The sequence below is a fragment of the Brachyhypopomus gauderio genome, chromosome 6 (assembly GCF_052324685.1).
Source record: "Brachyhypopomus gauderio isolate BG-103 chromosome 6, BGAUD_0.2, whole genome shotgun sequence".
NCBI lineage: Eukaryota > Metazoa > Chordata > Actinopteri > Gymnotiformes > Hypopomidae > Brachyhypopomus > Brachyhypopomus gauderio.
The window spans coordinates 24,880,405-24,904,543 of record NC_135216.1 but is presented as its reverse complement, the minus strand read 5'-3'; the positions used below and the strand labels follow the sequence as shown (position 1 = coordinate 24,904,543).

General features: G+C 49.5%; 1 protein-coding gene across 10 annotated transcripts; it reads right to left on the bottom strand.

Moving 5' to 3' along the window:
- Positions 1-1,033: 1,033 nt before the first annotated feature.
- hycc1 (hyccin PI4KA lipid kinase complex subunit 1) lies at positions 1,034-22,876 on the bottom strand. Of its 10 annotated transcripts, XR_013131942.1 has the most exons (13): positions 22,725-22,876; positions 12,681-12,762; positions 11,900-12,001; positions 10,942-11,121; positions 9,757-9,837; positions 9,540-9,655; positions 9,276-9,371; positions 8,607-8,723; positions 8,373-8,460; positions 7,922-8,081; positions 2,388-3,267; positions 2,228-2,281; positions 1,034-1,294 (listed from the first exon to the last, which is right to left on the bottom strand). XR_013131942.1 is itself a non-coding variant. In XM_077009914.1 (12 exons), exons 3-12 carry the CDS (start codon positions 12,729-12,731, stop codon positions 2,687-2,689), a joined length of 1,572 nt encoding a protein of 523 aa, XP_076866029.1. In that variant the 5' UTR covers positions 12,732-12,762; positions 22,396-22,455; positions 22,725-22,876; the 3' UTR covers positions 1,861-2,686. The 10 variants fall into 10 exon arrangements, 6 of the variants coding, with proteins under 6 accessions (XP_076866029.1, XP_076866027.1, XP_076866031.1 ...); XR_013131941.1 differs by having other exon boundaries at positions 2,228-3,267; XM_077009914.1 differs by lacking the exon at positions 1,034-1,294 and adding an exon at positions 22,396-22,455 and having other exon boundaries at positions 1,861-3,267.
- Positions 22,877-24,139: the final 1,263 nt, after the last annotated feature.

Sequence of the window (24,139 nt, the reverse complement as noted above, 5' to 3'; positions counted from 1 at the left end):
ACTGTTCGCTTCGAGAGAAGACAGGTCCTTTTTAATTATCACAATTTAGTGACTTCAATACTGTACATATAACATTCAGCAGAAACTGCACTGGAGCTTTTTGGCCTATATGTATTTGTGGCTCAAAATCGCAGTCCGGATGACCTTTCGATCTGTGGAAGGAGGCTGTAACTATTTAATTATTAGCTATGTACTCGATTTAAAGCGTCACAACTAGATTTATTTGCCAACAGTGAGCAATGTAAAAATATTTTACGTGTCATGAGGTCAATGAATAACGCCTGGTCTGTTTACAAGTAAGCCACCTATCCCTAAAAACTCCCGAAACTCAATGCTTGTTGATGTTGTATCAGTGGCCACTAGATAGCGCCATTTGTTCTGAAAAGTTTTTCGTTGGCTTAAAAATCGTATCGTTGGCGTCCGATTTCCCTTGTTCACGCAGTGCGTTTCCGAAGTTTACTTATTATCTGCCACTTTGGTCTGTGTGTGTGTGTGTGTGTGAGAGAGAGAGAGTGTGTGTGAACGCCAGCGAGACCGATATCACACTATTTTTTTATTTTACACTCCTTCAGCTTGAACACATCATAGGCTACCTTTACTTTCTTCTTCAGAAATGCTGTACCGTATTTCAAGTCTTCTGCTTCGATGGGTAGATTCACATTTCTATTTACAGATCCTGTATGAGGCTCTCGCACTATTCGCACCTGATGTGCGTTGAACTTGTGAAATCCTTTCTGCTTTTAAACACACGTTAAACGGCAGCGGTGTGGTCTCAGAGTAAAGAGGAATCATCTCGAGTCAGCTTACTAAGGAACGACATGGCAATACCTCAAATGTTCCCTCAGTTGACTTCATTGTAGGATGTTTCCATGTACACTATCTGATGTACACTACTGCCTTAACCCTTGTGTCACTGTTTGACCGTGAAATAAGAGCGGGACGCATCCAGCATAATACAGATGTGAATCATTATACATAGGACAAATAAAAAACTTAGTGTTCAAACTTATGAATTAATAAAACACACACCAACTGCTCTGACAAGATATTTATTCCAAAACATGTTCAAGGGGAGTAAGGGAGAAAAATAAAATTACACTGATGTTCCTGAAATGGAAGATGTTCAATACAGCAGGGTTTGGTCAACTGCTGAATCAAGAGACATTATTCCAGAAGTCTTCTGGAGACCATGGGGACCAGAACTAGAGGACTGCATGTTTGCTTTGATAATTACATGGTGGACAAATTTTTTGGCTGTTGCACCAACTCATCCAACATCACACTGGTCACGGGTCTTAAAAAACAAAAAATAAATGTCAAAATGTCATTAATACTGCATTCTGCTGTCATGGTGCAATACATCTCTTTACATAGTACAAAAAACTTCTACATCTCACTAGCATAAGTTAATTTGTCAATACAAAAGTCAGACACAGGTGTCAAAACCAGGATATTGCTTCAAAACACAATAGGAACAAGCTGATGTAAACAAGGACAGGTTCATATTTTGATCTCTGATTTGACCAGATATTTAATTGAGGCTTTAGTGCTTGGGGACTATTCTTATTGCCGGGACTCTGGAGTGGCTGTTAATACCATAGCTTTAACTAAAGCTCAGTACATAAACACATGGGAAGTTGTCACCTCTTCAATTTCAGGACATACACACACACACCCCCATACACACACACACACCCCCATACACACACACACACACACACACACACACCCCCATACACACACCCCCACACACACACACACACCCCCACACACACACACCCATACACACACCCCCACACACACACACACACACACACACACACACACACACACACCCCACACACACACACACACACACACACACACACACACACACACACACACACACACACACACACACACACCCCTATACACACACACACACACACACACACATATACACACATATACACACACATATACACACACATATACACACACACACACACACACACACACACACACACACATACATACACACACACACACCCCCCCCCATACATACACACACACACACACACACACACACACACACACAAATTTGTGCTCTTTCCCAAAACTGCTCCTCTACAAAGTGACCATACTCTGCACACATGATCAACATCCATTTGGAAAGTTATCCATGCACAATCCCACAAGGCCATGAACACACATTCATCAACACGAATCAACGTAGCATCAAAAATACCTTTAACAGCTTCATGTGCGGCTTCACGTAGAGTCCTCAGTACCGAGCCGATAGCTTTAAAAGGGCACGGACAAAAGTACAAAGAGAAGTCATGTTTTTTTTAAACAGTTAATTAAAAAAAATACATTTTATTTTACAGAACATTTTAGTGATTACACACCATTAACAAAGTCCACAAAAATAAAAACCAGACTTTCTGTAAGGTGCGAGTTTGGGTTCAGCAACACCAGGGGAAAGAGTGAGCCGAAAAACGATCTGATCCACAGCAGGAGAGAGGAGCTTTCAAACAGAACCAGACCGCGAGGATGCTGTCTCTCAGGACGCTGGTCACATCATGGCAGTGGGGTGGGGGGGTTTAAGGTTCAGTATTCGTGTCGTCATGGAGTCCGTGGGATGACTCCGGCAGGGCCAGGCGGTGGAGGGGGGTCCTACGGCAGGTGAGGGGTCAGGTGTCAAGGGTCAAGGGTCTGGGGTGAGCTGCAGGCTGATACTGGGGGAACGCTTCTGATGGAGCCGGCCTGGGCTCAGGCGCTCCGCGTAGGCCAGGCCCTCCTCCTGCAGGCTGCAGGCCGACGCCCTGTTCTCCTTGGGGGCGTAGCCAGTCTGGGCCTGGGCTCCGCCTCCTGTCGCGGCGGCTAGCGCGTTGCTGACCTGCTCGAAGGAGCGGGAGAAGACGGCCCCGGCGGTGCGCGACAGGCTGAGCGCGCCGCTCTTGGGCAGCGATTGGCTGGAGGTGAGCGTCAGGCGCTTGAGTGACAGCAGCTCCAGGTTCTCGCTCATGGCGCGACCTCCGGGCTGCTTGCGCGAGGCCGGCTCCGCCCCCACCCCGCCCCCCTCCTTGTCCTTGCTGGAGCGGCCGCCCGTCAGGCGCCACAGGCCCTTCCCCGACGGCTTCCCGCCTCCGCTCGCCGAGCCGTTGCCGGCGCCACTGACCACGATGGTGGGCGGGCCGGTCCCGTGTGCGCCGGCCTGCGTGCAGATGCCCTCGTCCACCTCCGAGATCTCCATCAGCTCTTCCGGGGAACCCAGATCCACGGCGTCTGAGCAGGACGGAACAAGAATGGAGTCAGCGTCTCTCTCAGTAGCAATGCATCCTTAGCAGCTAACCAGAACCAAAAACACTGAACAAGGTGGCAAACATTCAGCTCGCGTGTTCAAAGAAACCAGCATATTCAAACCACCCAGTAGGTTTACTAGAACAACAATCCCCACCCCTAAAATGTGTATCCAATCACAAACAGGAGTATTGAGAAGCCCCTTAGCAGAGTAGCAGGGAAGAGGAGGAAACAGTGTCCAATCAGGCCATCCGATCACTCAGGACAACCCGGCCGTTGCATAACAGCTGTTTACTTAAGACTTTGTCCCCGAGGGAGATCTGGTTTGCAGCTCTGACATGAGCAGACAGCAGGCTTTTACTTTGAAATGGCTTTGTGTAGCCTCATCTCCAGCTGCTGACCTCACCCGGCATGACAGCCAGCAAGACCACCATGTCCCAGAGGAACCCAGAGGGCAAACGGCGGGGAGAGAGAGTGAGAGAATGTTTCTTTTTAAGACTCCACCCTCAAGCCCCCTAACCCCACTTTCGGTTGCTGGAAGGTGAGCGTTAAGGGCCAAGATGTTTTCGTAAGTCATTTGTGAGAAGTGTGAAGAGTGTGAGAATGGCGGATGGAGGCGATCAGACACGGGTCAGTTGATGAGTAATGAGAAACGCCAAGCACTGCAGAGTTGAGGAAAAGACTTGAGAAGAACATCACAACCAGCACAACCAGCACTCCAGTCACAACCAGTCACAACCAGCACAACCAGTCACAACCAGCACTCCAGTCACAACCAGCACTCCAGTCACAACCAGCACTCCAGTCACAACCAGCACTCCAGTCTAGGGATGTCCCGATCCAGCTTTTTGAACTTCCGATCCGATACCGATATTTATTTGCACTTCCGATCCGATACCGATATCGGCCGATACCGATACCGGCCTATGCGAGCATGTATTAAAGTTTAAAGTTATTTAGCCAACTTACTTTGTTGTCAAACTCATGTTGAAAAACGTTTTACTCTTGATAACAAGTAGCCAGCTGAATTAGGTGTGTTTGAATAATACACAATGGTTGGTAAGGAGAAACTGACCTGTTTATTTAGCAATTAATAAACTCAAAATAGACAAAATATTAAATAAACAGAAATAGCATCAGTAAACCAAGGATTAAAAATCCACAAGTGCAAATAATATTGTAAATTATATATATAAAAACAACCTGAGTGGAAAATAGTCTATTATTAACATTAACATCCATCAGTGCTCTTGAACAAGTGTAAACCAAAAGCTAAAAAAAAATCCGTGCACATATCGTAATCTAATTAAAAGCAAAATGCCTTCTACTCTACACTTTGCTGCTCCATCCCCATCTATACACTCCCTTCAATTCAAACGTTTCTGCCAGTGTTAGTTGTGTAGGACCTTTCTTTTTGTCTTCGGTTTTCTTTAGAAACTCATGTTGTTTATGGTGGTATTTCGCTAAATGCTTGATTAGATTGGTGGTATTAAAAGTTCTTACAGCTTTACCACAACGCTTGACTTTACTGTGGCATATGTTGCACTCTACCTCTTCGTCTTTGTCATCCTTTAAGGTAAAATAATCCCACACAACTGACCGATAACTTCAAATTTACACGGCGGTCCGAGATGCCACGGAGCTAAATTGGGGCAGAAACTACGCTCGTGTGCTGAAGGTGTGCTGGAAAATGCGGACCGGATTTTACTCTCACTAGCAAAAACTGGAATGGATTATCTAAATGGGTGCTCTGGAAAACCCGGATCGGACTTTAAAAAAAAACTGGATCGGGAGTCTGGATCGGCATTTTCTCGTGTCTGCCGATCCGATACGCATTTTTTGCTAATTTCGGCGGCCGATCCGATCCAAATATCGGATCGGGACAACCCTACTCCAGTCACAACCGTCACAACCAGCACTCCAGTCACAACCGGCACAACCAGCACTCCAGTCACAACCGTCACAACCAGCACTCCAGGCTCAACCGTCACAACCAGCACTGCAGGCTCAACCATCACAACCAGCACTGCAGGCTAAATTGGGGCAGAAACTATGCTCGTGTGCTGAAGGTGTGCTGGAAAATGCGGACCGGATTTTACTCTCACTAGCAAAAACTGGAATGGATTATCTAAATGGGTGCGCTGGAAAACCCGGATCGGACTTTAAAAAAAAAACTGGATCGGGAGTGTGGATCGGCACTTTCTCGTGTCTGCCGATCCGATACGCATTTTTTGCTAATATCGGCGGCCGATCCGATCCAAATATCGGATCGGGACAACCCTACTCCAGTCACAACCGTCACAACCAGCACTCCAGTCACAACCGTCACAACCAGCACTGCAGGCTCAACCGTCACAACCAGCACTGCAGGCTCAACCGTCACAACCAGCACTGCAGGCTCAACCGTCACAACCAGCACTGCAGGCTCAACCGTCACAACCAGCACTGCAGGCTCAACCGTCACAACCAGCACTGCAGGCTCAACCGTCACAACCAGCACTGCAGGCTCAACCGTCACAACCAGCACTGCAGGCTCAACCGTCACAACCAGCACTGCAGGCTCAACCGTCACAACCAGCACTGCAGGCTCAACCGTCACAACCAGCACTCCAGGCTCAACCATCACAACCAACAAGCAGGTGTTAATGCAGCACCAGTGATCACAGTCAAACTCTTCAGCTGAAATTCGTACATTCTGGGCTTTAGTATTTCACCACTTCTGATCGGCCAAGCGTCTCCTAACATTTAAAAGCGCCGTTCAGAACATTTGCGGAGGCCCTCGAGGGGCAGTAGTCCTCGGACCACACCCACGTGGAGGAGGGGCAGTAGTCCTCGGACCACACCCACGTGTAGGAGGGGCAGTAGTCCTCGGACCACACCCACGTGTAGGAGGGGCAGTAGTCCTCGGACCACACCCACGTGTAGGAGGGGCAGTAGTCCTCGGACCACACCCACGTGTTGGAGGGGCACTAGTCCTCTGACCACACCCACATGGAGGGCACATATGCCAACAATGCAAGCTCCACCCTGTTAGTAATGTTAGGCGTGTCACAGCAGACGGAGCTCATTCAAAGACTGGAAGATACTTGAAATGCAAAATATGAGGTGAAGGACATGAAAAACCTTGTTCTCAGATAAAAGTTCATATTTATGTTGAAGCAACTCACATCCTTGATTCATCAGTGTCTGCACTGATATTTAATAGGCTAATGATTGCTTGGCTGATCTCATGTGAACATTATATTAACATATAATCACATGACATCATATTCACATGAGATCAGCCAAGGATAAATGCTATTTATTATACACTAAATGTGTTTTCACTTCTGTATTGACTTGCTTACGCCAAAATCCCCTGAAATATTCACAGGCCCCATCTGATCAACAACAACAAAAATATATATATTAATTTTTTTTTTTGCAGGTGCCACACCCCCATACCCATTAATAAAAAAAAGACAAAACAGGCTCAGTACCAATATAGTACCTCTGGACCCAAGGGGAGGATGGGAGGGGTTTCAAGTTGCAGTGTGTGTGGAGGGGGAGGGGCTCTAGAAATGGACCCTCCCCGCGGAGGGCGTCCCATCCTCTAGGAGCCTCCGCACAGACTTCTGCCTCCTGACCTCCTGACCTCTGGGGTCGACCCCCACCTCGGCGGCGGCGCCTCCCAGCGCCTCGGCCTCCGTCCTGCCTCCACGCACGGCCTCCCCGTTAGCCACGCGCTCGCCGCTCACCCCCGTGACGCTAATGACGGGGACGGGCCCCACCGGGCCGGAGTCCACAGACTCTACACTGTTCTCCTGAGACTCTGAAGGGGGAATGACAGTGACATACATGCACATGAGGTGAACATTCACACAGATGGACGATAACACAGAAAAAACAAACGAACGAAAGAAAAAAACCAAGAGGATTTCTTGGATTTCGACCAAGAGGCCAACAGAAACGACCAAAATTAGACAAACGATGTGAGAATGGATGACAGATGGTTGGGGATGCCTCTTATAAACATGAAGAGTGTGAAACTGCAGGTCACGAGAATTAACGGTCTGAAGCACTTTAAGTGACGCTGTGAAGCGGAAGGTAGCGATTTGGGTCGAGACGGTTTGCACGTTTCCAGCACTGTGCAATTATTATGTGCATGTGCGAGCGCGCAGTGATTCACCGCTCAAAATCTTCAGTCCCCGCCAGCGCAAACTTTCATCTTTAAGTAAGGCGAACGGACTGCATGGGGCGCTTAATTGGCGCATTGCGCAGGACACGCTCTAATTAAAGCAGGGCGGCTGGGACGACCCGGCGCGTAGCTGTAATTACCGGGCTGTTTTGTTGGGGACGTGAGGGGGAAAGCTTGTAATGGCCATCACCGTGAATGTGCCAGCTGCCTGTATGGTGTCCTATATCCGCACAGCACCAGCTGCGAGCGCTCGCGGCCAGAGATCCCGCCGTACTAGCACAAGCGGGACAATAACACGGGCTGTGGCCGGACAGGACAAGCCCCTCGTAAGATTGAGAGACGAGCAGGGCGGGACGGTCTGACCGAAGCGTCTCGACATTCTATACGAATCCACGTCGAGCATGCTCATGGCCGCAGCCGTGACCGGAAGGTTCTGCGGGTTCTGGAGGCGCCGCTCCTCACCGTGCCGTTTCCAGCGGTGGCCGCGGATGGAAAGGCTGGTGACGGCGTTGCGGGAGATCCGGGAGGAAGACGGCGTGATCTCCACCTGGATGGAGCGTGCACCTTCCTTGGTGGCCTTGAGGGCGGCGCCGTGGAGCGTGGCCTTGATGGCATTCCCCACCTGGAAACATTTACACGTAACCACACAAATCCGTTATCTACACTAAACAACCTTTAGAAAACATGGTTGGAAAAAAAAAGTGTCAAACCAGATACTAAACCTAGAAAAGCCATAAAACCTGCTGACGTCACTGTGGCAGAACAAGATTTAACACATATGGAGGCGAGCAAACCGTGCTCTTGTAATTCAAGTTAACCTTCACGTCAAAGTTCTGTGAATCAGGGAAAGGAAGGAACGTGTTGCAGTCTGGTGGGTAACCAGCAGGGTCTGTGAGGAGGTCAGTGGACCCACCAGCAGGGCTTCTGGGTACAGCTCCAGCTGAGCCCGATACAGCACGTCATCCAGAGCCCTGGAGCCCAGCTCGGACTCCCCGTTACAGCTGCAACACAGAGAGAGGACATGAGGGGTGGAGGAGGGTGGGGGTGACGGAGAAACAAACAAGTCTGGGTTCGCTCTTGTGATCTACGTCGTCTCAACAGCTCTACGGCAAGGAGGAAGTGAAAGTTCATCCGAGAGGTCGCTCACAGTGCAAAGTGGATGCCCGTGATTAGCTGCACCAGGAACTCGGAGGTCACCATCATCCTGCTGTTGATGCCTTTGTATCGCCGCACCTGCTGCCGTGGGTATCCGCAGATGCTCACTCTGAGGGGAGGGACAGGACACGGGTCAGCGCCCCACACAGGGCCAGCACATCGCCCAGCGACAGCCAGTGAACCACACGAGGGCGAGACGGACCGCACTTAATAAACACGGGACAGCTTGTGCCCCGCAACCGTTTAAACATGGAATTCTGCGATCCCGACTCGAATTACAACTGAAACCCAATTTCCTGTTTTCCACCGGGCCTCCACCGCCCCCCCCCCTTTCCCCATTGCAGGCACATGGACCAGACAGGAAGCCTGGAGCTACTCCAGCTCTGCGTGTTCAAGAGGACCTCGGGGGCGGGAGGAAGGGGGCGGGGCTTCAGCCGGCCTGGCCGCTCTCTGGGCCCTCGGGGGGGCAAACGCAGTGGGCCGGACGGACTGAATTACTCACACGTGTGACATGACTCACTGTGTTCATTAGCCTGAATCAGGAAGCATTCACATGAGGAGGCTGGGGGGGGGGGGTTGTTAGATCATCCTCCCCTCCCTGTTCAGCCCTCTTTGTCATGTTTTATCGTTCTGCATCATTGTGTGTGCGCGTGTGTGTAACCTGGAGCTCAGCTGACACAGGGACTGGAGGGAAGAGTTGGTCATGTAGCTCAGAGCAGCGTTGTAGTGGAGCAGAAGGAATGTTAACACTTCAAACCTGAAACACACACACACACACACACACACACACACACACACACACACACACACACACACACACACACACACACACACACACACACACACACACACACACACTTTAATAATAAATGGAGCAAATGAAAGCATTCAATGAAAATGATGAATGTTTGATGAGCAGTCACACCTGTTCTGTGCCGTAAATGTCTCTCTCTGGAGGTGGGGTCCACTGTAAACAACTCGACTCAGCCCGTGATTGGCTAGAGCTCCTTCAGTTAAGGCCATGGAGCCAATGGTGGAGGGCTAGGGGGCGTGAACACAGCGGTGGAAATTACCTGAACAGCTCTCGCCTGACAGAACTGGAAAAACACGGATACAACAAATGCCTCCTTCATTGGACATACCTCGTGGTAAACTGATGGTTTGGATAAGGACGGGATGGTGAAAGACAATATTTTGCTTTGACCGTGTTTATCAACTATTTCCTGAATCAGAGAGGGAAAGAGAGAGAGGGACAAAGTCTCAGTGGGAGCAACGTGCAACCAGGACCAACGTCCTCCTTCATGTATATTTAATTTGACTTTATTAAGAACGCATCATTTAAAATTTATTTGCTTTAAATGTAAAAAAAAAGGTTAAAGGTGAAATCAATCAGGATTTACAGCCCTTATAGCATACAAGCTTATAGCATGCCTATACCAGCTTATAGTAGCAGAGCTCAGCACTGCTGCAGACGTTCTGAGGGGCTCACATGGCATCCGAACTAAGAGTCTGGCCTGCAAGCGTGGTACCGAACGACGGACGCCTCAGAGTGCGGGACCTCCACACCCCCCCCGCTCAAAGCAGGACTCGCCGGTCAAACCTCCCCAGAGACGCCCCTTTCGGACGCCGCTAAACCTTTGTGGATTCGTGCGAGCGGCGGATTCAGATGCACGGTGTTCCTGGTGAGCCAACGGGAGGTGTGCCGGTGCTCGTTACGGGCTAATGGAGCGGAGGTTTCGTTTACAACACGAAGGCTACGCATCTTCGCATTTGAATGGGAGCCCGAGAGATAAGAACGGAAGTTCCCATTTGGCCATTATGTGTAGCATTACGAGAAGACAAGCATAGGGCTCTGTGGTTAACATTTCCACAAACAGAAGCTGATGTACTTTGTGTGTGTGTGTGTGTGTGTGTGTGTTAGCGACAGGAAGCCTGCATGATAACAAATCCAGCATTTGGCCTTCACCGGCATGAGGCCCACTAGGACTGCAATCCCTAGGGCACACGGCCGATTGCAGAGCCGATAATGTCAGGATGATTAAACGCCCCCCTGATACACTGCATGGGGTATGACTGGCAGATGACCTACTCAGTTATTCAGAGTGCTGAGGAGATGAGAAGGCGGGGGAGGGGATCATAACGAGCCCAGACCGAGACACGACTCTACGGGCTGCTTCTTCCCAAAGAGTAAAAAACCAAACGCTAACCCGCACGAAACGCTAACCCGCACGAAACGCAACGCAATTCCCGCTGCGCCGCCTCCCGTGACGACCCGTGTGTTTTACACGTGCGGAAGCGAAGACGAGCGGAGCTCCGCCCCCACTGACCAGGTTGTAGATGCCCAGCAGGAGGGCCTCCACGCAGCCACTACAGCGGAGGTCACGACCCGCGCTGACCGACAGGTAGCTCCACACCAGCTCGGGCAGGAACTGCAGGGTGAAGCGTTGCAGACGAGGCTCTCCGCTGCGGTAGAACTCGAAGAGCTGGTGGCACACCGGCTCCAGGAGCTGAGGAACCAGAGGGAAGGGGGTTGGGGTGATGGGAAAATGAGAGCATGAAAGCAAGAAGGAGGCTTCACACGCAGGTTCTGGTTCTGCAACTTGCATAAGCCCAAATGGTCCCGGCAGGCTGTTAACGGCGGACACGATTCCCCTCACGCGCACCGACTGGCAGTGTGAGCTCAGCCCACACCAGTCACAGTTCACGAGCCCCTGCCGCTCCTGTGGTGACGCACCACCCCCAGACCCCACCCACGGAGCCTCCACCCACGGCCGGGTCGGGACATCAGGACCTGTCTTCATCAGGTCTCTGAGGTTCTCCTAACGAGGACTACGAGAGCGGTTCATGGGGGACGTGTGGCTACTCGCTGGTCTGCTAGCGAAGGGCGCAAAGCAGTCGGAGCAATTAGCATAAACTCGCACGGACTGCAGATCGGTTTTATTATGCAGCATGAAGGGCAGGGAGTCGTGTCACAGTCCGCCTCGTGCAGAACGCCTGTGTGTGTGTGTGTGTGTGTGTGTGTGTGCGCAGATGGAGTGCTGAGGCCCGTTAATGAGACAGCATGTTTTGGATGATCAGTGGCTGTAGTTCTGGGAGTGGTCCAGCAGGTGGAGCTCTAATTAACACTGGAGTCCTGCTGGTGTAACCCAGGCCAGCGTGGAGAGGGCCGATTACACGGTGCACACATAGAGACCCATATCCATCTACAGACATACACGCACGATAAGCATGGATTAAGAGACACCTAAAATATAGAATCATTTGAGAGGAGGATCCAACACTCACATCACTGTAGTTCTCCCGGATGACCCTATAGATCGCGGGGACTAGTGAGGCCTTCACTTTGAGAGACGCAGCATAGCTGGAAAGGGCCGTCTCGGGGAGTGCCTGCAACACACACACACACACACACACACACACACACACACACACACACAATCTATACAGCCTCCCAACAACGCAGGACCTGGTCAGGTCCCAACAACGCAGCACTACAGAAGAAGAAAACATGACAGCACCAGGAGTGTACCAGCCTGATGGCCCATTTGGGGAAGGAAGTGAGCTCAACAGCCCCCCCCCCACACACACACACACACATCCTCCCACAGTCCAGACAGGCTTTCACCGCAGCCTGTGTGGCATGAAGTGGGCCCTTCTGTCATACACTTCAGCAGTTAGAAGCACTCGAGGCTGTGTGTGTGTGTGTGTTTACATTAGAGAACATGCATTAGTTTGTGTGAGAGAGAGAGAATATGTAGAGGAAGAAAAAAGGAGAGACAGGCAGACACAGTGTGTGTGTGTGTGTGTGTGTGTGTGTGTGTGTGTGGGGGGGGGGGGGGGGGGGGGGGGGGGGGGGGGGGGGTTAGTGTAATGCTGTCTACGAAGCCATGAGAGCAGACTGATTGATATGCTCCAGATGCAGCCGTCTGCATCCATCCGTCTCCACTCACACACGAGGACGAAGAGACACACACACACACACACACACACGGACGCTGGACAGAATTAGAGACACACGCACGGACGCTGGACCGAAGAGCAGAAACAAAACCAAACAGCCACTGACCTTAAACTGGGACAGCCACTCGTCCAGCACACCTTGGTCCATGGCCAGCATCGCTTCTCATCTGGTGCGGAGAAACATCAGTCTGCAAAACACCACATCCCCCTTTACGCGCTGCCGTCCACACGGAACCTTTTACACGTCGTAGTGAACCCGCGATGGTGCACGGTGGATCCACGGGAGACGAGCGAGACACACAGTAGGTGCAGAAACCAGATTACAGCTCCCAGAGTTGGAGACGTGCAAATGGCACACGCCGTGTCCTCTACTGGAAACGCTACATTAAATCAAGCAATAATGACAGTAGTTCACCTGCCATGTTCCAACAAGCACCGGCGCTCACACACACACACACACACACACACACACACGGCAACACATGAACGAACCATGGACACGCTGGATCTCCCCTGGTACAAACGTACAACCACAGCCGTTACTGAGTTAACAATGGACCCACGTCTCACGGGGAGGACCAGGGAGCGTCCAGGGATGCATGCAGACGGCCTCGTCTCCGCCCAGACGCCCCCCAAAAAACCGTCACGACACCGCACGATGCTGACGCAACGCCACACACCCGCGTCTGGCCCGTCCCATCGTCTTCCACCCCACACCGGGGCTCCGCCCCACACCGGGGCCTTTCAAGGTGACAGCTGCCCCACGCCACTCGCCATGTGGCTCCCAACTGAACGCACCTCTCCGAGGCTCCGCCCAATCACGTCGCAGCTGCGCTGGCCATCCCCGCCTCCGTCAAAGGATTTCCCGCTTCTCCTCCCAGGAAGCCCACTGCTCTTGGCTCTCCTGGTCCCACGCTTGGCCCCGCCCACTCTCTCTCTGCTGCACCAGAGAGCCGGCTCACAGACACTCTTCTCCACCGGGTCAGTAGCGTTATATAAGAGTGCATTCAACAGTAATTACAGAGCGAGAGAGCACGACAAAAAGACAGACAGAGAAAGAGTCAGACAGCCAGATGGACAAAGAGAGAGACAGAAAGAGAGAGAGAGACAGAAAGAGAGACAGACAGAGAGAGAGACAGACAGAGAGAGAGACAGAGACAGAGAGAGAGACAGAGACAGAGACAGAGACAGAGACAGAGACAGAGAGACAGAGACAGAGAGACAGAGACAGAGAGACAGAGACAGAGACAGAGAGACAGAGACAGAGAGACAGAGACAGAGACAGAGAGACAGAGACAGAGACAGAGAGATGACTCCTCCAGCCCACCCACAGTCAACACAGAGGAACTGGGGCGGTTTCTCATACCCTTGCTGGGAAACACTCACATCTTCTCCCAAACTAGAAGCCACTCAAGCCTGAAATGTGTGTGAAACTGCACATTGCCACAGTGCTGCTTGAGGTTGTGAACGTAGCTTAGCTCCTCGTGGAACGGAGAGCCTCGTGAGAACACGGTCACAGGAACAACAGCCTGTAGGACCCAGTCCATTAGATTTCCATGCATATTACTGGAACCACAACTGATGACGGCGGTCTGGCCCGTGTGTCCTGTACTCAAACCAAGCAGACAGATTTACGGTCAGGGGTGCTGCTTCTCAGTAATGGATTAAGTGTTTAGTGTGGATTAAGTGTGGATTAAGTGTGGATTAAGTGAACCACCAGTGGGAGATTTTTCCTAATGCAGGAAGAATCAGAGATCACGATAGCACTTGTAGTACTTGTACATGTGGGTTTCATGCAGGCCTCTCCAACAGAGCCTCAGAACCTGAAACAGAACCCGAAATCTCCCAGAACCCTGGACAAAACTCCTCTACAGCAGCCAGGCTGATCCAGCACTCTCACCCCACCTTTCCACCGAACACGAATGCCACACCCCCCCGCCCACACACACACACACACACACACACACACACGGTAGCGAAGAGACGGGGGCGCTGACGTAACATTTGTTTTTGCAGCAGAGACTAAAATAATCCTAGATCATCCTAATACATAAAAAGCCCTACAGGGCAAGGAGATAATTTGCATGGTGCCGAATTCTATTTCCAGATGATGTCCAACATTAATCCCTCGTGCTCCATCTAATCAGCAGTGGGATTACTTTAAAGGGGGGGGGGGGGGGGGGGGGCTCATGCAGGTGGGTGAAACAGAAGGACGAGCCGGTTCGTTTATAGCCAGGAACAGGCCAGGCAGTCCGACGGGTTGTGCGAAAATCACTCCCACAATCGAGCGCACATGTGCACACACGTCTTCACAAAAAAGGCCCCGGAGAAAGGCCGCACTGGGCATGTTCTGGGACAAATTCACCAGCCTAGTCCTTAGTCCCCATAGGGAGCGGGCATTCGGCAAACCAAACACCGCTGCCCTATAATTAGAGCGGCATCCAGACCACCGTTGCCAAACATTTGTAACCTCAGCAGGCACAGTTACATTGTGACCTTGCAAAATGGCACAAAATCCTTTGGGTGCCAGGAGCACCATGTGAGGCTCGCTCTGACCGCGTCTGCAGGGTCACGCGTGCTTTCCAGCGTGAAAAGAGAATCTGGGCTTAATTAAGTTTCTCCCTCACAATACACTATTGTTGCGGTGATTTCTGGAGCACCTGGTGCCCTAGAGGCGAACCCGAGTCTCCAACCTCACTTTACATAAACGCGTCGGCCCCGTGACGGCCCACAGCGTCACGCCACTCCAGAAGAAAGGGGCGGCCTATCACGACCATCGCGTCGCAATGAAAGAAGAGTGTTTTCTAGCCACTTTGTGGAAAGAATCCAGTGAATCACGCAGTGAGTGAAAGCAGAGTCCTTGAAAGGATTCTGAAAAGGCCGTCGGGCGGCCGGCGCGTGTGCGGCGAGGAAGACTCGCCTGCTCGCCAGAACACAACCTCTCCGACAGCGCGCACGGCTCGAGAAGAGGGCTAGCAGAGCGGAGAGAGAGAGAGAGAGAGAGAGAGAGAGAGAGAGAGAGAGAGAGAGAGAGAGAGAGAGAGAGAGAGAAAGGCCTAATTACAGCGGCATAATGGAAGTGGGAGGCAGTGCTCGATGGAGACCCATCACGGCGCTCGTGTTAATGGTGGCGGCAGCACAGGTGGGAGGCATTGTGGGTAATAGAATTGGTGCTTTTGGAAGGGGGAAAAACACAGGAGCGTGGTAAAAACACGAGGCAGTCCGATCCAAAAAACACAGGAGCGTGGTAAAAACACGAGGCAGTCCGATCCAAAAAACACAGGAGCGTGGTAAAAACACGAGGCAGTCCGATCCAAAAAACACAGGAGCGTGGTAAAAACACGAGGCAGTCCGATCCAAAAAACACAGGAGCGTGGTAAAAACACGAGGCAGTCCGATCCAAAAAACACAGGAGCGTGGTAAAAACACGAGGCAGTCCGATCCAAAAAACACAGGAGCGTGGTAAAAACATGAGGCAGTCCGATCCAAAAAACACAGATGTGAAGAGGCAGGACGTTCCGGGCTTCTGTCGTGTACGATGTGCGCAATCGCACAATCTGGATCTCCTCGATTCACCAGAACATTTCCAAACCCGGAAGTCAACGTGGAGCTCAGGACGCTATAATGACTAAGCATGCCACATTAATTACGTACATTCATTGGTTAAAGAGGTTTAAAAACAAATCACTTCTTTACCAAAACACCAGATTTAATGCGGCACAGTGAAATAGTTACGACGCAGCCCATTGAAGCGGCGTCAGGTTGTTCCAACATGAGTAAAGTAAGGGTTAAAAGGACAGATCTCCTCCCCTCCAACCTGGTCGGACCTGTAGGTCCTGCTGTGTGTCTCTGCCTGCTCTGAGGTTGCCAGGCTGGGTAATGAGGACAGATGAGATGGTAATGAAGGCGTCCGACAGGCAGAGGCCTTATTAAGCCCCATCGTTTGACCTTCTCAGCACCTGCCGCTGTGCTGCCACCTGAGGAACACCAACCCCACCAGAACCTGAAGAGCCTCCCGCTCCACGTGTGACGCCTGCCTAGCAGAACGTTCCAGCTTGGAATCAATTCAATCGGGATTTGACTGCCGTTGGTTTTCCGTCATGCTGAACCTCTTGCACCTGCCCCGCACGATCAGTCACGCACAAATAAACTACGTAACAAGAGGTGTTAAAGCTACACGTGTGATTAGCACCAACAATGATTAAGATGGCTACTTTAAGAAACCGCTTAGCAAAGTTTGCTCAGACAATAAAAGGAATTTGTTTGATTTTCTTATGATGTGTATAGGACACTTGCGTAGCCCATGTGTACCAGCAGCTTACAGCACATTGCTTGTGTAATCCCACAAGGTACATGCTGTAGTTGGGTTACTGCTGCCTACAGGTATAACTAGGGACTCGTTACATAAGTGCCCATGAATCCCTACAAGAGTTCTTGCTTTATTTTTGGACCACGTCATCATCATCATCATCATCATCATGTGGCTGTGATCCACGTAGGACATGAATTGGTGCTCGTGATCGTCCTTCAGCAAAGAAGACAGATTCCATATGTGATATGAATCCAGCATGTGTACTGTATTAACAGGAACTCGAGGCTAAGGGCAAAACAATCCACCGAATATTGGAAATTTGATCTAAAGCGTCCAAAACGTAGAGCTTGTGCACAACCCTCTCCAGCACAGTAGCTACGGCGAGACTACTCCGTGACGAAAGGGGGAAAGAGTTCTCGTACCATTACGAACAACACTGCTTACTCAGGGTTTGTACCAGCAGAAACCCAAGGGGAAAAAACAGGCAGGGACGAAACCGAGGCACCAAAGAACGGGATTCGTTTCAATCTCGGAGAGAGCCAAAGAAGATAAGCTACGCGTTCCGTCCAAATCAGAGCAGGCTCGTGTCCAACATGAGCGCCATATTTGGCAAGGATGTATTCTGGACCGAGAACTCGAGGCAACACTATATTTGGTCTTCAACCCATTACACTGGGCTCATCTGTACGTTTTTCCATTCTCTTAAAACACCAGCGTTTGTGTTGGTAGAAGCTTCGGTAGCCACACAAGAAATGTCGTTAATGTACATTGAAGACAATACTTAAACTTGCACAAGTGCACAAATGATCTTCACATGGCGGACTGCTGAACAGCACTGCAGAGGATGTGTGGTCCTGGAGATTGGAGCCAATTCTTACTAATGCAATAACACTAACGAGAATCAAACGCAAGCGCAGTGTTGTGAGGGCAGGAACTCCAGAAAGCCAACAGCAGCCTGGCCCACGTACACATTACAAGGCTGAAGTGAATTTGAGCATCTGCCTTAATGCGACAGATCAAAATACTTCACGGCTGTGTGGACACAGAAGTCAGATTTGTTTTTAGCAGATCTGATAACGTTCGTGTGCGGCGCTAGATGAGATACATATCCAGGCCAGGACCACGTGACTCGGAGGAGAGCAGGCCGATCTGAACCGCGCTCGGTACCACTGTCGTCAGCCTGCGACAGCACAGCCAGACATCGCAGCAGCAGTCAGGACGGGCAAGTCGGCAATTTACTAGATAGCCCAGGAAATTAATCAGCAAAAGCTAGTTGTCTCGACATGATGGTGTACAGATGAAAAACTGCTGTGCTCCAGAGCAAAGTGCAAAGCATGCGAGAGATGCCAGAGCTCCATTTTGATTGGTTTAACGCCAATGGGTCGTTTGACAAATATGATTTTGCTGCTGTGGGCAACAGGTCATTCATATAAAGATGTGTTAATGTGCACATATGCTGTTTCGGAGGTCAGACGTGTTCACGGTACGGTCAGATTACAAATCACTTGCTATAACTAATATGAACCGTCAAAATCTGATCTAAGCAAAAGAAAACTATGACGTTTCCAACCTGAACGCTGAAGGTCCAGTTCACCCTTCCACGAACAGCAGACAACATGCAGATACATAAACACAGCAAACGTTCACCTCTGACCCCCTCCACAACCACCGACATCCAGCCATTACTGAGAGACTGATCGGCAAGAGGTGGTGCACCTGAAGCAACCTGGCACGCATGTGGACTGTGTACGTGTCTCAGACGGAGAGACAGAGGGACAGAGACAGACTGAAGCCCCGTTCTCATCTAGTGAGACCCAGTCTCCACAACCTCAGTGCACACTCACATACCTCCACTCCACCACAAAGACTCTGGAGGCTGAGATCAACAATCACTTCTGCCCCGCTGAAGTTTCTCCATGAGCTAATCGCAAAGTGCTTTCCGCCTCCAACCCTCCCGCCCTTTAATAGCAATGCAATCAGATTACCTCAGTCACAGGGAGGGACACACACACACACACACACACACACAGCCTGTCCACTGAAACGGTCGCGGGCCACCGGCTTGAGCGACATTAGAGGAAACTATGGCCCCTGATCTTAACAGACAGCATCAATGTCTTCCTCCAGCACAAGCGTGGCAGCAAACACGCTCACAAACACACTCCCAGACACGCTCCCAGAGTTCTCCGTTTGCTGGCCCAAGTCTTGGTTCAAAATGTGACTCATTCCAGCAGGCAGACTCCAGGCAGGAACGTTCTCGCTCGCCCACTCCCAAGTCGAGGTGCCTGACAGCGTGACGCCGGCAGCCTTGAGAAGCCACGGCTGAAGCTTTAGCTAGATGAGGCTTTAAAATACTCACAGAGCGCCGAGCAGAGACGCAGGACAGCGCGACACTTGTGGCAAAGGCCCTCCCTTAGTGTGAAGAACCGCTTTACACTTCCTGTTGCATGCATGCATGTGCACGCACACACACACACACACACACACACACACACACACACTACCCCACCCACGTGAGCCAGCAGGGCTATCAGGAAAAGCAGGCACCAGTCAGAGCACAGCTGTCAGCTTTGGATGGGGAGTTTGAGCAAGGTGGTGTCAGGGCGCAGGAGAGAATCTCGCCCGGCTGCTCCATCCTGTCTGTCAGCCGCACATCAATCACACGATCAGCGAACACACATGTACACACCCATTTAAAATGCGTCCGTCTCAGACCACGTGAGCGCCCGCCTCTCCCTCTCTTCTCTACTCCTCTCCCTCTCCACACCTCCCTCTGGAGAACTATCAGAAGGGAAACAAGAAGTTCCTGCAGGGAGGTTCTAAGCTGAGCTGTTTTTGTGTACCGCCGTGACACAAAACGACCCAAAATGACGCGGAATCAAACTAGAACGGGCCCCGGTACGCTCCTTCGTTGAGGAACGACCTCCGCACGCCGACGGCCTGAATGAGAAATAGACGTATAAAGGGTACGTTCAAAAAACAGCCCACCTCCCGGCACAGAACAACGGCAGAAACACCACAGTCCAGAGATTTCTGTGCTATTATGTGAGCGAGGCAGGAGCACCTGAACGAGGTCAGAGACGCTCGTGTTTGCCCCCGTGTACGTGTTCGTGCCCCCGCCCGGGTCTGAGTGCAGGGAGAGGGCAGCAGAAGCCTCAATAACAGCAGACAAATGCATTATACAAACAAAAGGACTTGAGCAATTCAAGGAAACAGAGCCACTCTCAGAGTGGTTATGACAGAGTGTTTTCAGCATGCACGCACACACACATACCACATCCTTCTACGGTCCACTGCGTGGTCTCCCCTTATCCAGTTCCCACACAAGTCCCCCCCTCCCAAAAGGTCTAGCTATTGGTGTAACTACAAAAGTACAGTGTTAAGCCAATGGCTGCATTTCTCCGGTACATGATGGAGGCTGCAGGCTGAACACCACTCTGGTCATCAGAAGCTGAGAGGGTGCTGCACACCTTCGATTCGCTGGGAACAGTGATCCACTAGATCATGATCTGTGCCACCAGATCATGGGCAAAATCTGAGAAATGCACAGAGAACATCAGAGGGCTTGCTGACTGAAAGCAACGGTGCGAACGGGAGGAATTAAATATCCTTCCTCTCCATGATGCAACACAACACACTGGCCAAACGGGCATGTGGTAAATCTGGGCGACAACAGAATTCTCATAATCATGCGCAGGTTATGCAACAACTACACCGATAAATATTTTCACTTTAATGACACCTTACGGAATACATTCAATTGCATAACGATTAGTAGGTCACGATGAAAAAGAAAGAAGATTCCTACACCATGAAACCATTAGGCAGCAGGGGCAACAGAATGTGGCTCTTCATGTAGCACACCAGTGATCAGCTTTCTCCTCTGGGCACGCCAGGAAACACTGCTCAGAAAGCAGCAGTGTAAAACTGGGGGAAGGCGAGAGCCAACCTCCACCCAGCCAACTTCCAGCCTGCTGCACTGGGATCCGTTGGCCACCGCACTGGGAGAAAACCAGGTGCTTGGTACAGATCAGTACCTTATCGTCTAGTCAGGCGAACTCCCTGGAGATGGGGGGGGGGGGGGGGGGGGGGGGGGGGGGGGGGGGTACAGCATGAATGATAGCTTGGTGTGATGATAGCAAGTCCTGTTTGATGAAGAGAAAAATTAAGTTGAGCTATTCTGCTTCTGGTATTCTCCTTAGGACACTTCTTCACACACCATTTACAGAATTGTGCAACACAGGAACTAACCATCTGTGAGCTACACCACAGCCACTAGGAAGTTTCTAACTAATGCATTCTCTGCAATGTCATGAGAATTCTTAACATCAAGTGACCCGATACACAAACGATAAATCTTAAAACGCAGAGTTCCTTCTGAAAGAAAAGCACCGTTACCACTCTCAGTTTTACGTGATAATTATAGTGCGAGTAATGAAGCCCAATGATCGTATAAAGATATATATATAGCCTACACGCACCCTTTCCATGACAACCATCAACAGAAACCTCTGTTCAAGGAATAAATCCCCGTGGCAACACAATTTTGTCCAAAAGAGGAAACCCAAGATACCTTTACCTATTAAAAGGTGTGAGCGGTCCCCAGAACACTCTTGGAGTGAGATCGATCTCCCTTTCAAGCACAAACCACCATTTCAAAAGTGACAACTGAGCACCGGGCAACCTACCAAGTTTTAAAAATAAAATTGTACATGTTCTGCAAGAAAAGTAAATGATATTCATTTGCTCCAAGTAATAAACTCTCGCTCTTTGTGCTGCAGAGCACTACAGCCCTCGGATGTGCTACAAAGCACTGCAGCCCTCCAGACTAAAAGCTAACAGACTTATAGAATCTACCCAATTGCAACTATATTTTTGTAGTTATTTGGAGATGCTTACTACAGGGCTGCGATATCCAATGATTAATGAAAAAAGTGGATATTTGGACACTTGAAACTGGATATCAGAGGAAATAATACAACAGTGGTCAAATGTAACACCAAAAAAAGTAAACATTCTTGCTGAATTAGTTTGATGAATTATCGTGTGCCAAAGAAGAATCAGAAGAACAAACAAGATGGTGTAATTTCAGCCAAACTAATTAGGAGGGGGGCACTAATTAAAACAGGTCACAAGACACCCATGTCTTCAGTGGCGCGTTCAAGACTCCCATCACTTCGTGTCAGCACCTCCTCTCACGGCCATGGTAGTACAACACTTCTCCTTCCCCTGAGGAAACCCCTTCTTAAAAGCAGTTGTGTGCTGTCGCTATAAAACACCACAGCTTTAAAATCCCAACACATTAACACGACATTTACGCCCAGGGAACACACAGCCCACCTCCCAACTTAAATCAAAGGTAATGAGAGAGACTCACGTATATTCACTCCGTGTTCATGCGACCCACTCACACAACAGCTCCTACACTCCTCATAAAGTGAACCAACATGACCACGGCTGAAGCTTTAGCTAGACGAGTATTTAAAACACACTCACAGAGTATACTCACGTTTCTGACAGCTCGGCACTGCCGCCACCACACACCGCCACAGGCTCTTCACGTCCCTCTCTGGACACAATTTACCAAACACACTTCCCAACTTACTTTTCTCCCATGTCCGGTTGAATATAAGCACTTAAGTGCGTCTTCTAACTACTCGGGAGGTAAATGAAGCCCAACACGGTGTTGGTGTGACGGCCGTGAGGCGCTGGTTGAGCTACAGTGCTAACGCTGCTAGCACTAACCAGCTAGCCTCATTTAGGCTCCATAGATCCATGTGGTTAGTCGGCTAGCTAGCGTTTAAGGCAGGGTTATTTGGCGAGTAGGAAAATACTCACTATCATGCTATCGTCCAATTGCAGCCGGTCTTTTTTTTTTCTTTGCTTCCTCTTTGGCGAGAGATGGATAACAAATACTTCATAAATACACTAAATTATTTAACATCAAGTCCTTTATCTTCATTACTTTCACAATTCAAACTACCTTGGGGTGTTATTCGAAACGGACAACGAAGGTAACCAATGAGCAACGAGTATATAAAGCGCTCGGGCGCCTCCACAAATAGCAGCCAATCAAATGCTTTTAGGGCGGGGATGTTTGATTTCTGGGAGTGTGGTAGGTTGTCTCCATTTCCCCAGTTCAGGAATTGGTTGTATAGAAATCTTGCGGTCTGCGACTTACCAGTTTGTCATTTAGACATAAAACACAGTTTACTTTATATGTAGCTGTTAGATAAGTGTAAACAAATAACTCTGATCAGCCACTTTACGAGTGTTACTTCGAAATATTTTGAGTTCTACCTCTGTACGTGACCGTAATGACTACATGGTAAAATGGTAAATCTAATAATAATCATAAGCTTATTTTGTACATAAAGCTTAATGTCCCGAAATAAAGAACAACGTTATGGTGCGGGTACTTAATGTTTATTTTCTTCATATAATTTATATTATGAAAATAAAATTATGGTTATGTCACTCCTTATCCTTGCATAGAAATTGACAAAATTGACATCGTCTACCTCAACGTCTAAACTCAACCATCCTACCTGCCTCGTCGTCTTCTGAACTGTACTCTTCTCTCTTTGAAATTTAAACCTGTATTTGCATTCAGGCTGTTCTTCTTGAAGTCAAAAGTTCCATCCGTGACCCAGTGTCCGATCATTTTATTTATTCACATACATAGAGATGCATGTCCTGTTATTTTATTTTATATATGCATGCGTTATGTCTGTGTGTATTTTTAAAAGGACCACTTGCATTATGAAGAAAAATAACATACAAAGGATGATTTGTTCTTACATGGTCACTCTTTTAAACATTTTTGTACATTTGTTACAGGCAGAAAAGCATAACACGTCAAATCTGTTGCACTTTAAATAATAAAAGATTTGGAACACATTCGCGAACAAAAATATGACATATGGCACGCTCTCCACCCACCTAGTTATACTCTGAAGATGGGCGGGACATCCTACCCAACCAATCAGAGCGGAGCCAATTCTGCTCTCTTGAACAGTAGCCAGTGACTACTGAGGCAAACGCGTGATAAAAGTTGAGGAAGGAATGGCTAACTTTAAAATGATCTAACTTCTGTTTAAACTAAGTTTAAATGTTTAGAAAATGTTTCAATTACTGGATACATTAAACATCTTTATATTTCCATCATCAGTGAAACATTTTGTAGTTTTAACAGCAAATGTATTTGCTTAACCTTTGAATTTATAAAACTATCAACCCTGATGTCAGAAGTC